This window comes from Penicillium citrinum (genome assembly GCF_028827155.1).
Source record: "Penicillium citrinum strain IBT 23319 chromosome Unknown utg000002l:1.0-3833315.0:1.0-3834789.0, whole genome shotgun sequence".
In the NCBI taxonomy this organism is placed as follows: Eukaryota; Fungi; Ascomycota; class Eurotiomycetes; order Eurotiales; family Aspergillaceae; genus Penicillium; species Penicillium citrinum.
In genome coordinates this window covers 1,642,711-1,656,414 of record NW_026622687.1, presented here as the reverse complement: position 1 = coordinate 1,656,414, position 13,704 = coordinate 1,642,711, and the positions used below count along the sequence as shown (strand labels likewise).

General features: G+C 45.3%; 5 protein-coding genes across 5 annotated transcripts; 2 read left to right on the top strand and 3 right to left on the bottom strand.

Moving 5' to 3' along the window:
- Positions 1–31: 31 nt before the first annotated feature.
- On the bottom strand, positions 32–2,057 carry N7469_002427 (acetyltransferase SAS4-like domain-containing protein; the record flags this gene model as incomplete). The annotated part of the gene is made up of 2 exons (XM_056641347.1): positions 32–1,182; positions 1,241–2,057. 2 exons carry the CDS (start codon positions 2,055–2,057, stop codon positions 32–34), a joined length of 1,968 nt encoding a protein of 655 aa, XP_056503841.1.
- A 1,685-nt stretch (positions 2,058–3,742) lies between these two features.
- Positions 3,743–4,684, bottom strand: N7469_002426 (PLP-dependent cysteine synthase family protein; the record flags this gene model as incomplete). Its single annotated transcript, XM_056641346.1, has 1 exon — positions 3,743–4,684. One exon carries the CDS (start codon positions 4,682–4,684, stop codon positions 3,743–3,745), a length of 942 nt encoding a protein of 313 aa, XP_056503840.1.
- Positions 4,685–6,128: 1,444 nt separating this feature from the next.
- N7469_002425 (RTA1 domain-containing protein) lies at positions 6,129–6,830 on the bottom strand (the record flags this gene model as incomplete). Its single annotated transcript, XM_056641345.1, has 1 exon — positions 6,129–6,830. The coding sequence occupies one exon, from the start codon at positions 6,828–6,830 to the stop codon at positions 6,129–6,131; it is 702 nt and encodes a 233-aa protein (XP_056503839.1).
- Positions 6,831–8,102: 1,272 nt separating this feature from the next.
- On the top strand, positions 8,103–11,540 carry N7469_002424 (uncharacterized protein; the record flags this gene model as incomplete). The annotated part of the gene is made up of 8 exons (XM_056641344.1): positions 8,103–8,323; positions 8,382–8,679; positions 8,735–8,900; positions 8,950–9,282; positions 9,337–9,665; positions 9,715–10,192; positions 10,256–10,440; positions 10,542–11,540. Coding segments are annotated over 8 exons (3,009 nt in total), but the record flags the coding sequence as incomplete, so codon positions are not given.
- Positions 11,541–12,683: 1,143 nt separating this feature from the next.
- On the top strand, positions 12,684–13,628 carry N7469_002423 (dihydrodipicolinate synthase family protein; the record flags this gene model as incomplete). Its single annotated transcript, XM_056641343.1, has 1 exon — positions 12,684–13,628. One exon carries the CDS (start codon positions 12,684–12,686, stop codon positions 13,626–13,628), a length of 945 nt encoding a protein of 314 aa, XP_056503837.1.
- Positions 13,629–13,704: the final 76 nt, after the last annotated feature.

Below are 13,704 nucleotides of genomic sequence, written 5' to 3'. Positions count from 1 at the left end.
CGGACAGAACATAAAGACAAGGGATATGAAGCTATCCACGACTTTGCCGCTTCAGTCGACGCATCTGCCGTCGTGACGAGTAGATCGCCTCCTCCGTCAAGATTTCAGGTGGAGGTTCGAAATCTTGCTCCTCGGCCCCCGGAATCGGATGACCAAATGCGAGAATTGATTGGGTCCGACTATGCGGTATCCCATCGATCACGGCAACGGCCGAATCTCGAGCTGTGCGATCTTGGAAGAAGGATGTGAAGGGTTTTTCTGGGGGTGGAGGTGGTGGGGGTGGTGGAGGGGGTAGAGGAGTTTGGTTTGGAGAGGATATAAAATTCATGTCGAGGAGAGTCTTTTGACGCTTTGAAGGGTCTTTCGTGTTGAGAGCTTGTTTTACGGGCTTGGGATGCTCGTCGTTGCTGGTTTTGGTTTGTTTGCGAGGTTCTGAGATGGATTTACGATGTTTTGCTGCGGAGGCAGATCGTGCTTCTTGATGTAATTGTCTCGCGGCGAGTGCGTCCACGTCGTGGGGGTCTGGTGGGGTACTAGGTGTATCAGTTAAAGGTGAACCTTCATCACTAATCTCTGCAGGTATTTGAGGTTTCTTTTGGGGACGTTGGCGCGGCCGTGGTTGTTGTGATTGCGGTTGAGGTTGATGTTGATGTTGCGAATGTGATTGTGACTGAGACTGAGGCTGAGACTCTGGTGCTTCAGCAATAGGCAACGGCTTATCTTTGGCCGTTTTGCGACGTCTTTCCTCATCCTTCCATGTTTGGAACTTTTTGACTAGAGCCACCAGTTCCTGGATGAGGATCTGGCGCTTGGGTTCGTACAGACTCTTTTCATTCTCGTGAACTCCGGTCAATCCCATCACACGAAGCCAGTCTTGTCCGCGGAGATCTTCGAGAAGTCGATCAAGTTGTTGTTTCTCATGCTGCGCACGATCTCGCTCAATGTTTCGTAGTTGTTTCTCCTGGCGTTCGAACTTGCGGTGTGCACGGAAGTATAGATCTTCATTCAATGGGTCCACGGCAGGAGCACGTAATGCAGAGTTGGGCAGTTCAATTACTGTGCATCGATGAAGGTTTTGTAATGGGTTTCCGAATGGTGAGGGGTCGGGCGTGGTGGGTAGGGGTAAAGGTGCGGAGAGGTCGTCTATCAAGACGAGGGTTGTATTACCATTAAGGGACTCGACTGTTTACTTCACATTAGTAATGTAGAAAGAAGGTATCAAAGTGAGCTCGAGACTTACCAGGCTTTGGAGCATCCAGACTAATGATTTGCTCATAGTTATAGAAGTATTGAGCAAGCTCACTCTTACTCCGCGAGCCTGTATCAGTGGAGCGTAAAGACCGTCTTTCTGTCCCCGTTCGCGCCAACGGGTCTTGGTCCTGTCCAACTCTCGTCTCACTTTGGTTCTGAGACCGAGTCCCTGCATCTGCAGTATTCCTGGTTGCTCGTGACGCGTCCTTGTTCTCTGTAGCATCACGCTGCCCCTCCTTCTGATCGACATCATCCCCTCGGCCAATTTGTGCGTGGGAAGTGGTAGGTGTATTGACCGGCTGTATATCAAGCTCCCGTAGAACGGCAGGCACTTTTGGGGTAGTTTTCTTGGGGTGATCTATGGGAGTAGGTGAGATGGTATCCAGTGGATCAGGAGACTCGCGCATATTGCGCAGCAGGACGGAGGAGGCGCCCCCAGAGGGACCAGCTCGGTCATGAAAGGCGCGTGGGGTCTTGGCGAGACCGTTTCCATTCACGCGAGGATTTCCGGCGGTGTGAAAGTGAGACGTTGACGCAATGCTGTCGGCAGAGGAGTTTGATAGACGACGAGCGCGACGGGTGGCGGTCCACGGGCGCGCAATCTTTGAAGGATTGAGGCGTGGATTACCATGAGGGGAGTTGTGGTCGGGAGTGGTTGTATCGAGGCAGTCGGGAGAACTCAGGCGACGGCGATGACCAATCTCCTGTTGAACGCGCTGTCTCTTCATGGGAGGAGGCCCGTCGTCGGAGTGGTCGTCGGGGGTCCGTCGCACAGTCCCGCGAAGGGGGCGCGACAGAAGGGCCATTTGCGGGGACGAGTTATCGGTAGTTCATAGTGTGGCAGATGCGAGTGAGTGGAGCATCTAGTAGGAAGATTGTTCAAGTGTTGAAGAGGCCAAGAAGTCAGGAACTAGTCAGTTCTGATATGAAGTTCTGATGGACTTGAGGTTGACACGGTTTTCGCGATGCGGAGATTCTTGGCGGATCTCCTCTTTTTCCAGCAGAATGACTTGTATTACTATATATTAACCAATATCACTTGAAATCATAGAACATAATATACTAATATAACATAATATAATAGTATGATAGATACTGCCTATAGTATACTTGTATTGTGTTAAGCAAATATAGTAGTACATTGTTATTGTATTAAAGATGTAAAGATGTACTCCAGTATACAATCAATCTACAGTCCCGCCGCGATTCTCGGTGGCCCACGATATATTGGAATATATCTACATACTAGAAAGCAATGCATCACATGCATTGCTTTAGAAATGCCCTTCGGCGATGGAGGATTCTCCCATCTGTTATAATGATCTTTAGCGGAGAAGCTATTAGCTCTAGTATCCTGTATTTACAAATATGGACACATATATATATATTAGATGTTTCAGGATCCTGCTTTAGCCACTAGAAGTGGAACTAGCACTGTTGTATCATTTTGATCATTTCTTTTGCATTACATGGTACTAGAAACAGCTTGGAGCTCTTTAAGCTGTAAAAACACCGTATTACCAGATCTCATATTCGGTTTGTCGAGTCTGGATGTCCTTTAATAAGGATAACTCTGTTCATTAAACAAGCCATTTATCATGGATGATAGGTGGAAGTTTAGGGCTCACATACCATACTTGAGTTATTGCAAATTTTGACCCCAATATTATGAATTGACACGAATTGAAAGATCAAAGGAACCTCTTCTATTACTCTCAGTTATCTTTTGCGCTAGTCTATTGGCTCTTTATGGAAGAAGCCTTAAATTTGAACACCACTTCATTGATTCCTATAAAGACCCCAGATCTAACAAGGGATGCCTTCACCCTCATGGGTAATCCGATATTCTTCTTTCTCTGGACATAAAAGAGAAATTTCTTTCTTGATGTACAGAATCAGCTCAGCAGAAGTACCATAATCAGAGCTTACCTTAAGCTCTGATTATAACAGTGGATAAGTACTTTCGACCCATTCGATATCAACTCATTGACTGCAGCAAACACCAAAGAGATCACCAAAAAGCTCCCACCCCTGTACTCTGTACGGACTTGAAGATATCTATACCGACAATATTTCGTTCCCATTAAGGTGTAGTGGGTCAGCTTCAGTAAATTCGCGTCTTGGCATTTTGGAGAAAAATGCAGATGTACGAGGCACTGGAAATTGGCTATGCTCTCTTTGAAAATAGTCGATTTAGGTGAGAATATTAATCATGCTCGGAAAGCATAATAGAAAACCATGGTTATACAACAGGAATTTCGGTGAGCGTAAAAAGGAAAGTATTCGTGAAAAGATGGATTCAGAGTATCTATTCACCAGTTTGTATCAATCGAACTTTGATATGCTGAGACTTAGGAGAAATCCTTCCCCAAGAGACGAAAGTATCATGAAGGTCCAACCTTGAACCCAGTATTATGAATTTGATGTCCTGTGGGTCGCCGCCAGACAAAAAGTAGTCTATCAATCTAGATATATGAAACATGGTCGCTCTTCACGCCACTGTATAGAGGTCACCTCGGACATATTTCAGACCAGTATCACAAGCAACGGTAGCCACAACCTTCCCAGGCCCCAGTTGTCTAGCTAGTTCAATAGCAGCCACTACATTGAGACCAGTGGAAGTTCCCGCTAAAATACCCTCTTCCTTCGCCAGACGTCGGGCCATCACACGACCTTCAGATTCTTCAATCGCAAGTGTATGATCATACAGCTCTCCGTTTAGAAGTGGCGGCAGAAATCCAATTCCAATTCCTTCCACTGAGTGTAGACCACCGTGACCTTTAGTGAGAGCAGGAGCTGAGGCCGGTTCCAAAACATTGATATCACAATTTGGAAGGTTGTTCTTCAAGACCTGTGCCACGCCCATAATCATCCCTGCACCTCCAACAGCACCACAGAATGCATCAATTCCCTCGGGAATTTGTTCCAAAAGTTCACGGCCCAGTCCCTCATATCCAACAAGGACATCTGGGTTGCTAAATTGATCGGCATAATAAAAATCATCTCCCTGGGAAAGTTCTGTCGCTCGTTGACGCATAGAAGGAATCAGATCAGGAGTGATTTTCCCGCTGGGACTATGGACGATATCAACGGTCGCTCCAAACGCAGACATCGTCTTCAGTTTCTCTTCAGCAAATGCATCTGATGATACGACGAGAAATTTGTATCCCATGATAGCGCAGATAAATGCAAGAGAAGAGCCAGTGCTGCCACCGGTAGCTTCAACGATTGTCATGCCTTGTTTTAGATCTCCTCGTCGTTCAGCTTCTTCAATGACAGATTTCGCCATGCGGTCTTTATATGATCCTGTGGGATTCAAGCCTTCGAGTTTGACGAACACACGAGCGCATCCTTGTGGAATAACATGACGCAGCTCGACACATGGTGTGTTTCCGACTGCGTCAAGAATACTTCTATTCCTTGTGGTTGACATGGGTAGTTCGAGGATAAAGAAGCTTTATTTAGATCTGATTGGTGATATTACCAGTTTCGAGTTCGAACAAAATCGTAGCCTGAACTTTGAATACTTCCTTGTAGTATAAAAGAAGACAAGGAATTAAAGTCAAACTTAGCATATCCGGACGTATGAGAAATCTCTCTGGAGTATTTATGCGCGCATTAGACTAAGCTGGTCCTCTATGGCTTCTCCAAAATGCCAAGCCGCGATGCAATTGACTCAACATAGTAGCCAGTCGAGTGGGCGCGCATTGTACAAAAAGTTATAGCAGGGGAAAGGATACTGGTAAATAAGTTAGAAAATGGATTTAGTCTACAATGCCTCTATTCCGAATATGTTGTTGGTGTGTAAGATACCAGCGTTAAATGATGCTTCTCTGTCCCTATTATAATCTCCAAGCCAACCTTTCCATCCCTCCATGCGCTCTAACATGATCTTCTCTAACATGATCTCCATTCGTGCCCAAAAAGTAGTCACAGTTGGTGCAACCATTAATGCACCCACAAACACAACCATATAGAGATAGCGCTCTTCGTAACAAATACAGAACAAGGAAAAGTTCAGTCCGTCTGGAAGGTATGGGCATTTCGTGGAAGAAATGCCAGGGAAAATCTTTGCATAGTAGTACCTGGGCCGGATATAGGTACGTTTTTTGCGATTCAAGCGTGGCAAAGCAAGCCGGTGTAAGTATAAAATTCGACTATCTAGACTTTCACTTGGTGGCTGAGAGTAATAAGTCTGAGTAGCCGTGCAGACGAATTCAAAGTTGATCGAGCAGTGACAATCGAAGGGCATCAGTTCATATATGATGAAAAAGAACATCGAATAAAATTCTCCTCTCGATAGATTTACCAGGAGTATCGACAGGATTTACAACAGGCCGGGCTTAGGCACGCCGAATAAAGTTAAGCGTGGAACACTTCGAGAATTGGAAAATACGGAGATACGAGAATACGAGAAGCGGCAATACGAAAATGCGAGAATACGGCTAGATGAACAAATTAAAAAATCGGATATCAGGTGGGTCTTTTCAGTCGGTAATCTTGCACGTCAAGGAATTCCGGTATTGGGCTATTTGATATGCTCTGCAAAATCAGAACTATGCATTTCTACTCTACATCTGTATGCAGGCCGGTCCAAAATACCCCTGAATCTTGTAAGCACATACTCGGTGGCCTTAAAACCGGTGTAGGCTTAGCGCAAGGTCACCAAGCACCGGGCTCGTCACTTATGCATTCAAAAATGTAGACTCGCTTGTTTCTTTGACTTATACAATAAGGACCCGTCTAGGTAGTTGGTCTGTTCAGTCTTCGTGAGGAAGCAATTGATCAATTTTTGGCTGCCAGGTTTTGGCAGTCAATTATCAGATAGCATACAGCATTTGCAAAATGATAAGTATCCAGAATGACAAAACGAAAGGTTATCTAAAGTCACCAGAACCCTGAAGTCCTTCACGGAGGTTTACAAAGCTCCCGTTATCCTGAAGCTTCGATGTGACAAAATCGGCAGGAAAAACATCCCCCGCATGCACAAAATGAAACATTATCTGAACGAACAGCATGGGTACGGCGTCAAGGATATACATGAATATCTCATGACTTGCAAGATATCCATCATTCCCCTGAGCAAACTCGATAATGCGGTAGATGCATCTCAAAATGATCACTGTGGCTGCTGAGAATAGAAGCTTCATCATAGACTTCCATGTGTGTTTTCCATGTTGCGGAACAGTGTATAGTTTAGCAGAAGATTGCATACGTTTCCAAAAGACCAGGGCAATTGTCAGGAAGAAACTGAACATAATAAGCTGAGCGAACAGTCCAATAAGCATAATTTTCTGTCCCAGTTTTGCCATGTTCGCCTGGGCCATCATGCCACCGCCACCGGCTTGCATGAAAAACGAAACAACGTCACCACAAACGAATATTTTTGTTATCCGATTAGGTCGAATCATGCTAGCGTCAGGCGAGTTCACGAATATCACTATACGACCATAGATCATGTAGATTGTTGCGGCATATAGTGATGGTGGTAGGATGATGAAGAGTGATTGTATGATGTATGGACCGAGTTCGAGGGGCGATTTCGCGGAGATATAACGAGCGATGTATCCAACAGCCATCACTGATAACAGTCAGTTGTGAAACAGAAATAACAGGAAGATGACGCACTGAAGGCCCCAACATTGAATGAAATGTAGAACCAAGTTTTTTCCCTTATCATCACCCAGAGGTGATATAAGGCGCTGATTCCAAAAAAGGGCAGCAAAGACAATTGCTGCGATTTGGCTCGGCTTGTATTCGTAGATTCCATTATCATTCTTTGAATCATTGTTCGTCATGGTGAGAGGCTGTTAGGGTGTAAGCTGTATCGATATAGCCTCAACGTAGGAGCGACAGAGGACATTTATACCCCAATGAGGTCGCGGTGCTTTGTAGGTAGATAGCAAACACTGGAGACTTACTAGTAAAATAGTTTGGGAAAAAACAAGACACGGAGTGGATGCCTAGTGCTTGTGGATACTGAAGTATTTTTATTTCACGCCCTGACTTCTTCTGCCACTATACGTAAATGAGTACGCGCGAGAATAGAATTGATTGCAAAAATTTATAGATTACATCGCAAGTTGGCATACTCAGACAATCAGAAGAGTTGCGGCTTTTGGTCGGGTTATGAATAAGTGCTGTGCTGGATATTTAGCAACATGAATCACGCTATTGAGACTCATTACTCCTGGTGTAGATTCAAATGGAGCCCCTGGAGCTATGGTGGACCTCCAGTAACCCTAAGTATCGGAGAATGAGGGCACTAGGATGAATACGAGAATGCGAAATGACTTTCGAGAATAGACCGCAAATTGAGGGGATAGCTCTGGCCACGTACTTCCAATTTTGGTGTCTTCTGTCTATCTGACTATATAGAGACATGAACGCGAATTGGTATGCGAATCATGGTTTTATACTTGACTTCACTACATTTAGATAGTCTGCGTGGGCCAGAAGGTGTCTTCTATTTATCTTTAAACTTGTATAGCGACTATAAGCGGAATTCGGAAACGTGCTCGTTGTGACAGAGTGAAGGATTTGAGGGCCAGTGAGTACCTAGCGAAGACAAATAGGTCCCTCTTTGCCTCTAGATCAAAAGGAAGTCCAAAAGCGTTGATGGAGGATTGCGGATCTTCAGCTTTGCGTTGTATACGAATACGGTAGACACAATTTGAAACAGATTGTCCCGGCTATGGCAAGCCAATGAACTTCGTAATGAGGACTCAATTCCACTTTTGCGCCCTCGGATCGTGTCTCCCCATTCCCACTTTTTCTAGAAAATATTGATCTACATCGTGAATACGGCGTATTCTGGCGTTTCAATTTTATGACATACTGATCCCCTATAGTCCGATTGTAATAATTACTACCAGACAACATTGGGATATAAAGGGACAGGTCAGAATCACGACCTATCTATTTTAGGCCGCTCAAGCTCTTTAAATGTCGCAGAGATGATCTTGCAATATTTTGTCTTTGCGTGGACTTTTGCCGGGGCATTTGGACTAACCTTCCCAGACAATGGTTTCAAATCGCCACCAGTAGAATCTCGTCCCAAATTCCGTTATTGGTGATTATCTGCTTTTTCTAGCACGTATACAGATATTAGCATTGCTGATTTATTATAGGATTCCGGATGCCAGCGTATCTCCTCAAGATGTCCGGCGTGATATCTTCGACCTCGCTGCCGTCGGCTCTGGCGGTCTTGAACTACTTCCCTTCTACTTCTACGGCAATCCTACCAACTCCCAGACCCCTACGGACTGGACTCAATTTGGTTTTGGTATGGAGGCTTTTCAGCACGTTTTTAGCCAGGCTCTCCAAGCGGCCGTCGATAATGAATTGCTCTTCGACTTTAGCCTTGGTGCCAATCAAGGGCAGGGATCTCCTATTAAACCAGGGACCGACGGTCTCGCTGTTCAGTTGGTGAGAACAATCAACAACCCATAGGACTGAGCATGCTTCTCATCAATGCCTTTAGCAACTTGGGGTCGAAACGTTGAAATCCGGTACTACCTTTTCCGGGCCTCTTCCTGGGCCGCAAAACCTCACAGGAACCTTACGGTCTGGAGGGGGCTTTATGCACGGGTTGACAAGCCCTGAAAAAGGCCAACTTAAAGCAGTCTTAGCCGGCAAGATATTGCCTGGTAGGCTCATGTACACACAAAATCCGAACACGTTACTAACTGTTGAAAGAACAAGCATTAAATGAATCAATCGCTCATCCCAAGTTGGTGTACCTCGATGAAGCATCCATAATCAACTTGACTCATCTTGTGCACAACGAAAAACTCGAATGGGAAATTCCCAGTGGAAATGGCAAGTGGAAGCTGTTCACTTTCTGGGAAGGTCACACAAATCAAATATCCTGCTTCAATGGTGAGAACGGGACGACTCCTTTAGAAAAGGGATCTTACGTTGTGGATCATTTCAGCAGATTGGGAGCCGAGGTACATACTCAGTCTTTCGAAAATTCCGTCTTGAACAACGAAAGTACAAGGGATAATTTGAAATCAAATGGCAGATACGGTACGTCCAGATCTTGATTGGGAAGTGCATCTGACTAATTCTTATCACTTTCAGCTTGGGAGGACAGTATGGAGCTTCTCTTTGCACTACCGTGGACACATGGTTTTCTGGAACGTTTCCAGTCCACTCATGGGTATAGCCTCGTCAAGTACCTTCCTCTTCTCTTCAGCAAAGAGAATTCTTTCGACGCCGCATCATCACCCTACACCGAAGAATATTCTTATGGAGAATATACAAAGGATGGTTCAAGTATTCACAGTGTAAAGTTCAGGCAAACTCTCAGTCGATGTTATCGAGAATACCTCCAGTACCACACGGAATGGGCGCATAGCCTTGGGATTCAGTATTCCGCTCAACCGTCCTATAATCAACCTCTCAGCTTTGTACGTGGCGCATCCAGGTCAATCTTACCATATCTTCTAACGCTCTCAGCTGAATGAGATCCCGTCAGTCGATGCCCCGGAAGGGGAGTCGCTTGGATTTTCCGACGTCATAGACGCGTATCGTACCCTATCTGGGCCCGCACAGCTAGCAAAGAAGAGTGATATCTCTTCAGAATGTGGCGCAGAGTTCAAGCCGTCTTACAGCCAAACCATCCCTGAGCTACTCAAATCAGTCAAAAAGTCTTATGCAGGAGGACTGACAATGATGGTTCTACATGGAATGGCATACAGCGGGGCATATGCTAATACCTCTTGGCCGGGCTATCAACCATTCGGCTACCAGACTACCGACGTTTGGAATAGAATACAGCCCGCATGGAAACATATGAGCGATATAATTGAGTTCATGGGGAGAACACAGCATGTTCTGAAATCAGGATTACCGCGAGTCGATCTGGCGTTCTTTGATTCAAGAACCTTGTGGGAATCATCCGTTATTTACGACTCTGATAATCTTCAGCGAGAAGGTATGACCCCGAATCATATTAAATGGCATTGTATCTCTAGGCGATACTGAAAGCTGCTCATAGGCTTCACATATAACTTTGTTGGGCCAGATAATCTGTATCTTCCTACTTCCTTTGTGACTGAAGGCATCCTTGCATCAGATGGGCCCGGATATCAAGCCCTTATCTTCTTGAGCAACATGACCATCAGTGACAAAACATTGTCGAAGATCAAGGAGTTTGACAGAGCTGGTCTCGTCGTGATCTTTGTTGGAGGCCCAGGGTATATTTCATCAAAAGGGCTGGGAAAGCACAAATCCCCAGCATTTGATGGGCTGCTCAAACACGGAAAAACAATTCATCATATCAGTTCCACAAGCCAGCTGCCAAAACTCCTGTCCCAAAACCGAGGGTTTCTTTTGCTGGGCCCACAGATTCAGTATATTCAGTACAGCGGGTCGATCCAGCGACCAGAACAAGATATTTCTGGCTGTACAATGACGGGAATACCACTGCAAGTTTTGTTGCCGAGTTCTCTGTCCCGAAAGACATGAAGCCATTCTTACTCAATGCATGGAACGGCGAGGTTACTCCGCTTGCCACTTATCAACTTACAGGATCTGGGATCCGAATTCCACTGGTTCTGAATCCGGGTGAAACAATGATTCTCGCCTTTACAGCTTCGGAAATGGAAAGTAACACATGGGTCACGGATGTCACAGGTGCTGTTGAAGAGGTAAAGTACATACATGACGAACAGATTATGGTCAATCTTAAGGGGCACGCCAAGGTTGTTCTCGACAATGGAAAAGCTCATAACTTCAACGTTACAGTTCCAAAAGCTACCAATCTGTCTATTTGGGAAATCGAAATTGAGGACTGGCACGGCGATGCGAAGAATACATCGTCCATTGAAACCTTGGTCACTTTGCATAAATTCCAAGGTCAACCTTTGAAGCCCTGGAAAAATCTCATCAAGACACTGGAAAATGTCAGTGGAGTGGGAACTTACACGACATCATTCAAAGTCCCAGATATCCCAGATATTGGAGCATATCTTTCCGTTGGTCCCATCTTTAATACAATGCGTGTCTGGGTCAATGGGAATCTCCTGCCAACTTACCCCGCGGACAATTCAAAGATGGATATCAGTGACTTCATTTCGCGAGGAAAAGAAAATTTTATCAAGATCGAGGTCACCACGACTTTGTATAATCGTCTCAGGGCGGATGCAGACAAACTTCTGGCTATAGGAATGCCGTTGTCAATGATGGCCCCGACTTTTGCGGATGGTGAGAGACAGAATTATGGAGTCTTGGGGCCTGTGTTGATTAACTGGGTCATTGGTAAAAAACTTAATTTGGAATAGATAGGTATTAATTGGAAAGTGTTGGCTTTACGGCAAAGTTCCCTTCTTCTATCATGTCATAGCTACATAGTACTTGATTCAAAAAACTACTTTTCGCGGTGTTTCATGTCCCCTGTCGCCCTGATGGGGAAATCGACAGCCTATTTCAATATGAGCACATTTATAGTAATGGAGTCGCAAGAAAGACAGTTCTTCAACTCTTTCCATAAAGATTCGAATAGTCCACCGTTATTTCACTGTCAGCTTCAACTCCTCGAGATACTACAATCACCCATTCCGCTCAGCGCCAATAGAACCTGTGAAATTGACTGGTTGGTCAACATGAATGATTAATATAATGAGTTAAATTACCCAGGCTGCCTCGACAAATCTGGTAAGATCGTTCTGGTGTTCAGCCCATCATCACATCCAATCATGTCTTTGGATCAGCCAATGCTTCTCTTCTAAACAATTACCCTCTGCAACTATGGACGATGTGATCTAGAATGCCCTAATGGATTGTAAAGTGATTGATTTGAGGAAAGACTCCGCGGGGGCAATGGATAAAAATGGATATAGCCACGTGATGTTCAGATTACTAACGTCTTGGCACAATGAATGCCTAGCATTTTGGGCGTGGAATTCAATGTCATTTCGTATTGTGGTAAAGTAGCGTAGTAGTTTAGGGGTATATTTGATATAATAGTACTCCAAGACTCAAATAGAAATACTTCCCCTCCACTGCATTCTATTAATGAAGTATGAGAATCGAATATGCATCCCCGCACCGGAGGATTAGTATAACGTGGGGGACTACATACGGGGGGGGGCTAGCTATATACAACTCCCCGCTAACCACTAGCATGCAGTATGATTATTACTACGAGTATGATAAGGAAATAGTAATCATAGTCACTTGCAATCATATACCCCGAACATTACTGAATTTCCCCCCCGCGGGATCATTCTAACTCTCCACCGGATGACCTGCCCATTCGATCGACAGTGGGGGGGGCGGAACGTGGGGGTGATGAGGTTATTTAGTTCTTCCCCTCATTCGACTCAATTCCACTCTTTTTTTTCTTTCTCTTTCTTTTTCTTCTTCTCTCTACATCCTCCTCCTTTTTCTACTCTTCTCTCTTCCTTCCTTCCAAGAACACGAAAATGGCCAACGGAACTATCAAACGCAATTCCCTCCCCCACGGTTTCTACGTACCTACCGTAGCATTCTTCCAACCAAATGAAGAAATCGACCTTCCCACAGTCGAAAAACACGCCGTCTACCTCGCTAAAAGTGGTGTCACCGGCCTCGTCACTCAGGGTAGTAACGGTGAAGCTGTCCATTTAGATCGGGATGAGCGTAAAGCTATTACCGCCGCCACCCGTCGCGCCGTCGATGCCGCGGGGTATACTTCCATGCCTGTAATTGCAGGATGTGGCGCAGCCTCCACACGTGAAACCATTCAATTATGTCAGGATTCTGCGACCGCCGGTGCAGACGCAGTTCTCATTTTACCACCCAGTTACTACAAGGCGCTGGTGAATACCGAAGCTATGCATGCTCATTTCCGTGCTGTGGCGGATGCATCTCCGATTCCGGTCCTCATTTATAATTTCCCCGGTGCATCTTCAGGATTGGATCTTTCATCCGATGATATCATTGCGTTGAGTCAACATCCTAATATCATTGGATGTAAGTTGACTTGTGGGAATACGGGGAAATTGGCGAGAATTGCGGCGGGGGTTAAGGGTGATTTCTTGACTTTTGGCGGATCGGTGGATTTTACGCTTCAGACTTTGATTGCGGGTGGTGCCGGGATTATTGGAGGGACTGGAAATATTATTCCTCGGGCTTGTGTGAGGGTGATGGAGTTGTATCAAGCTGGAAAGATTGCTGAGGCGCAGAAGGTCCAGGCTGTGATAGCTCGGACGGACTGGGCGGCTATTCATGGGGGATTTGTGGCAGTTAAGAGTGCTCTTCAGTCGTATTATGGATATGGTGGATTACCTCGCCGTCCGTGTGTGATGCCATCTGCGGTGGATGCAGCAGCTATTGAAGAAGAGTATCGTGAGGGAGTTGAGTTGGAGAGGAGTTTGGAGAAGAACTAGTTATGCAATACTACAGTGCGCTATCCAAGATATACTACTCTACTATTCACTACTTACTTCTAACCATGCACTCCTA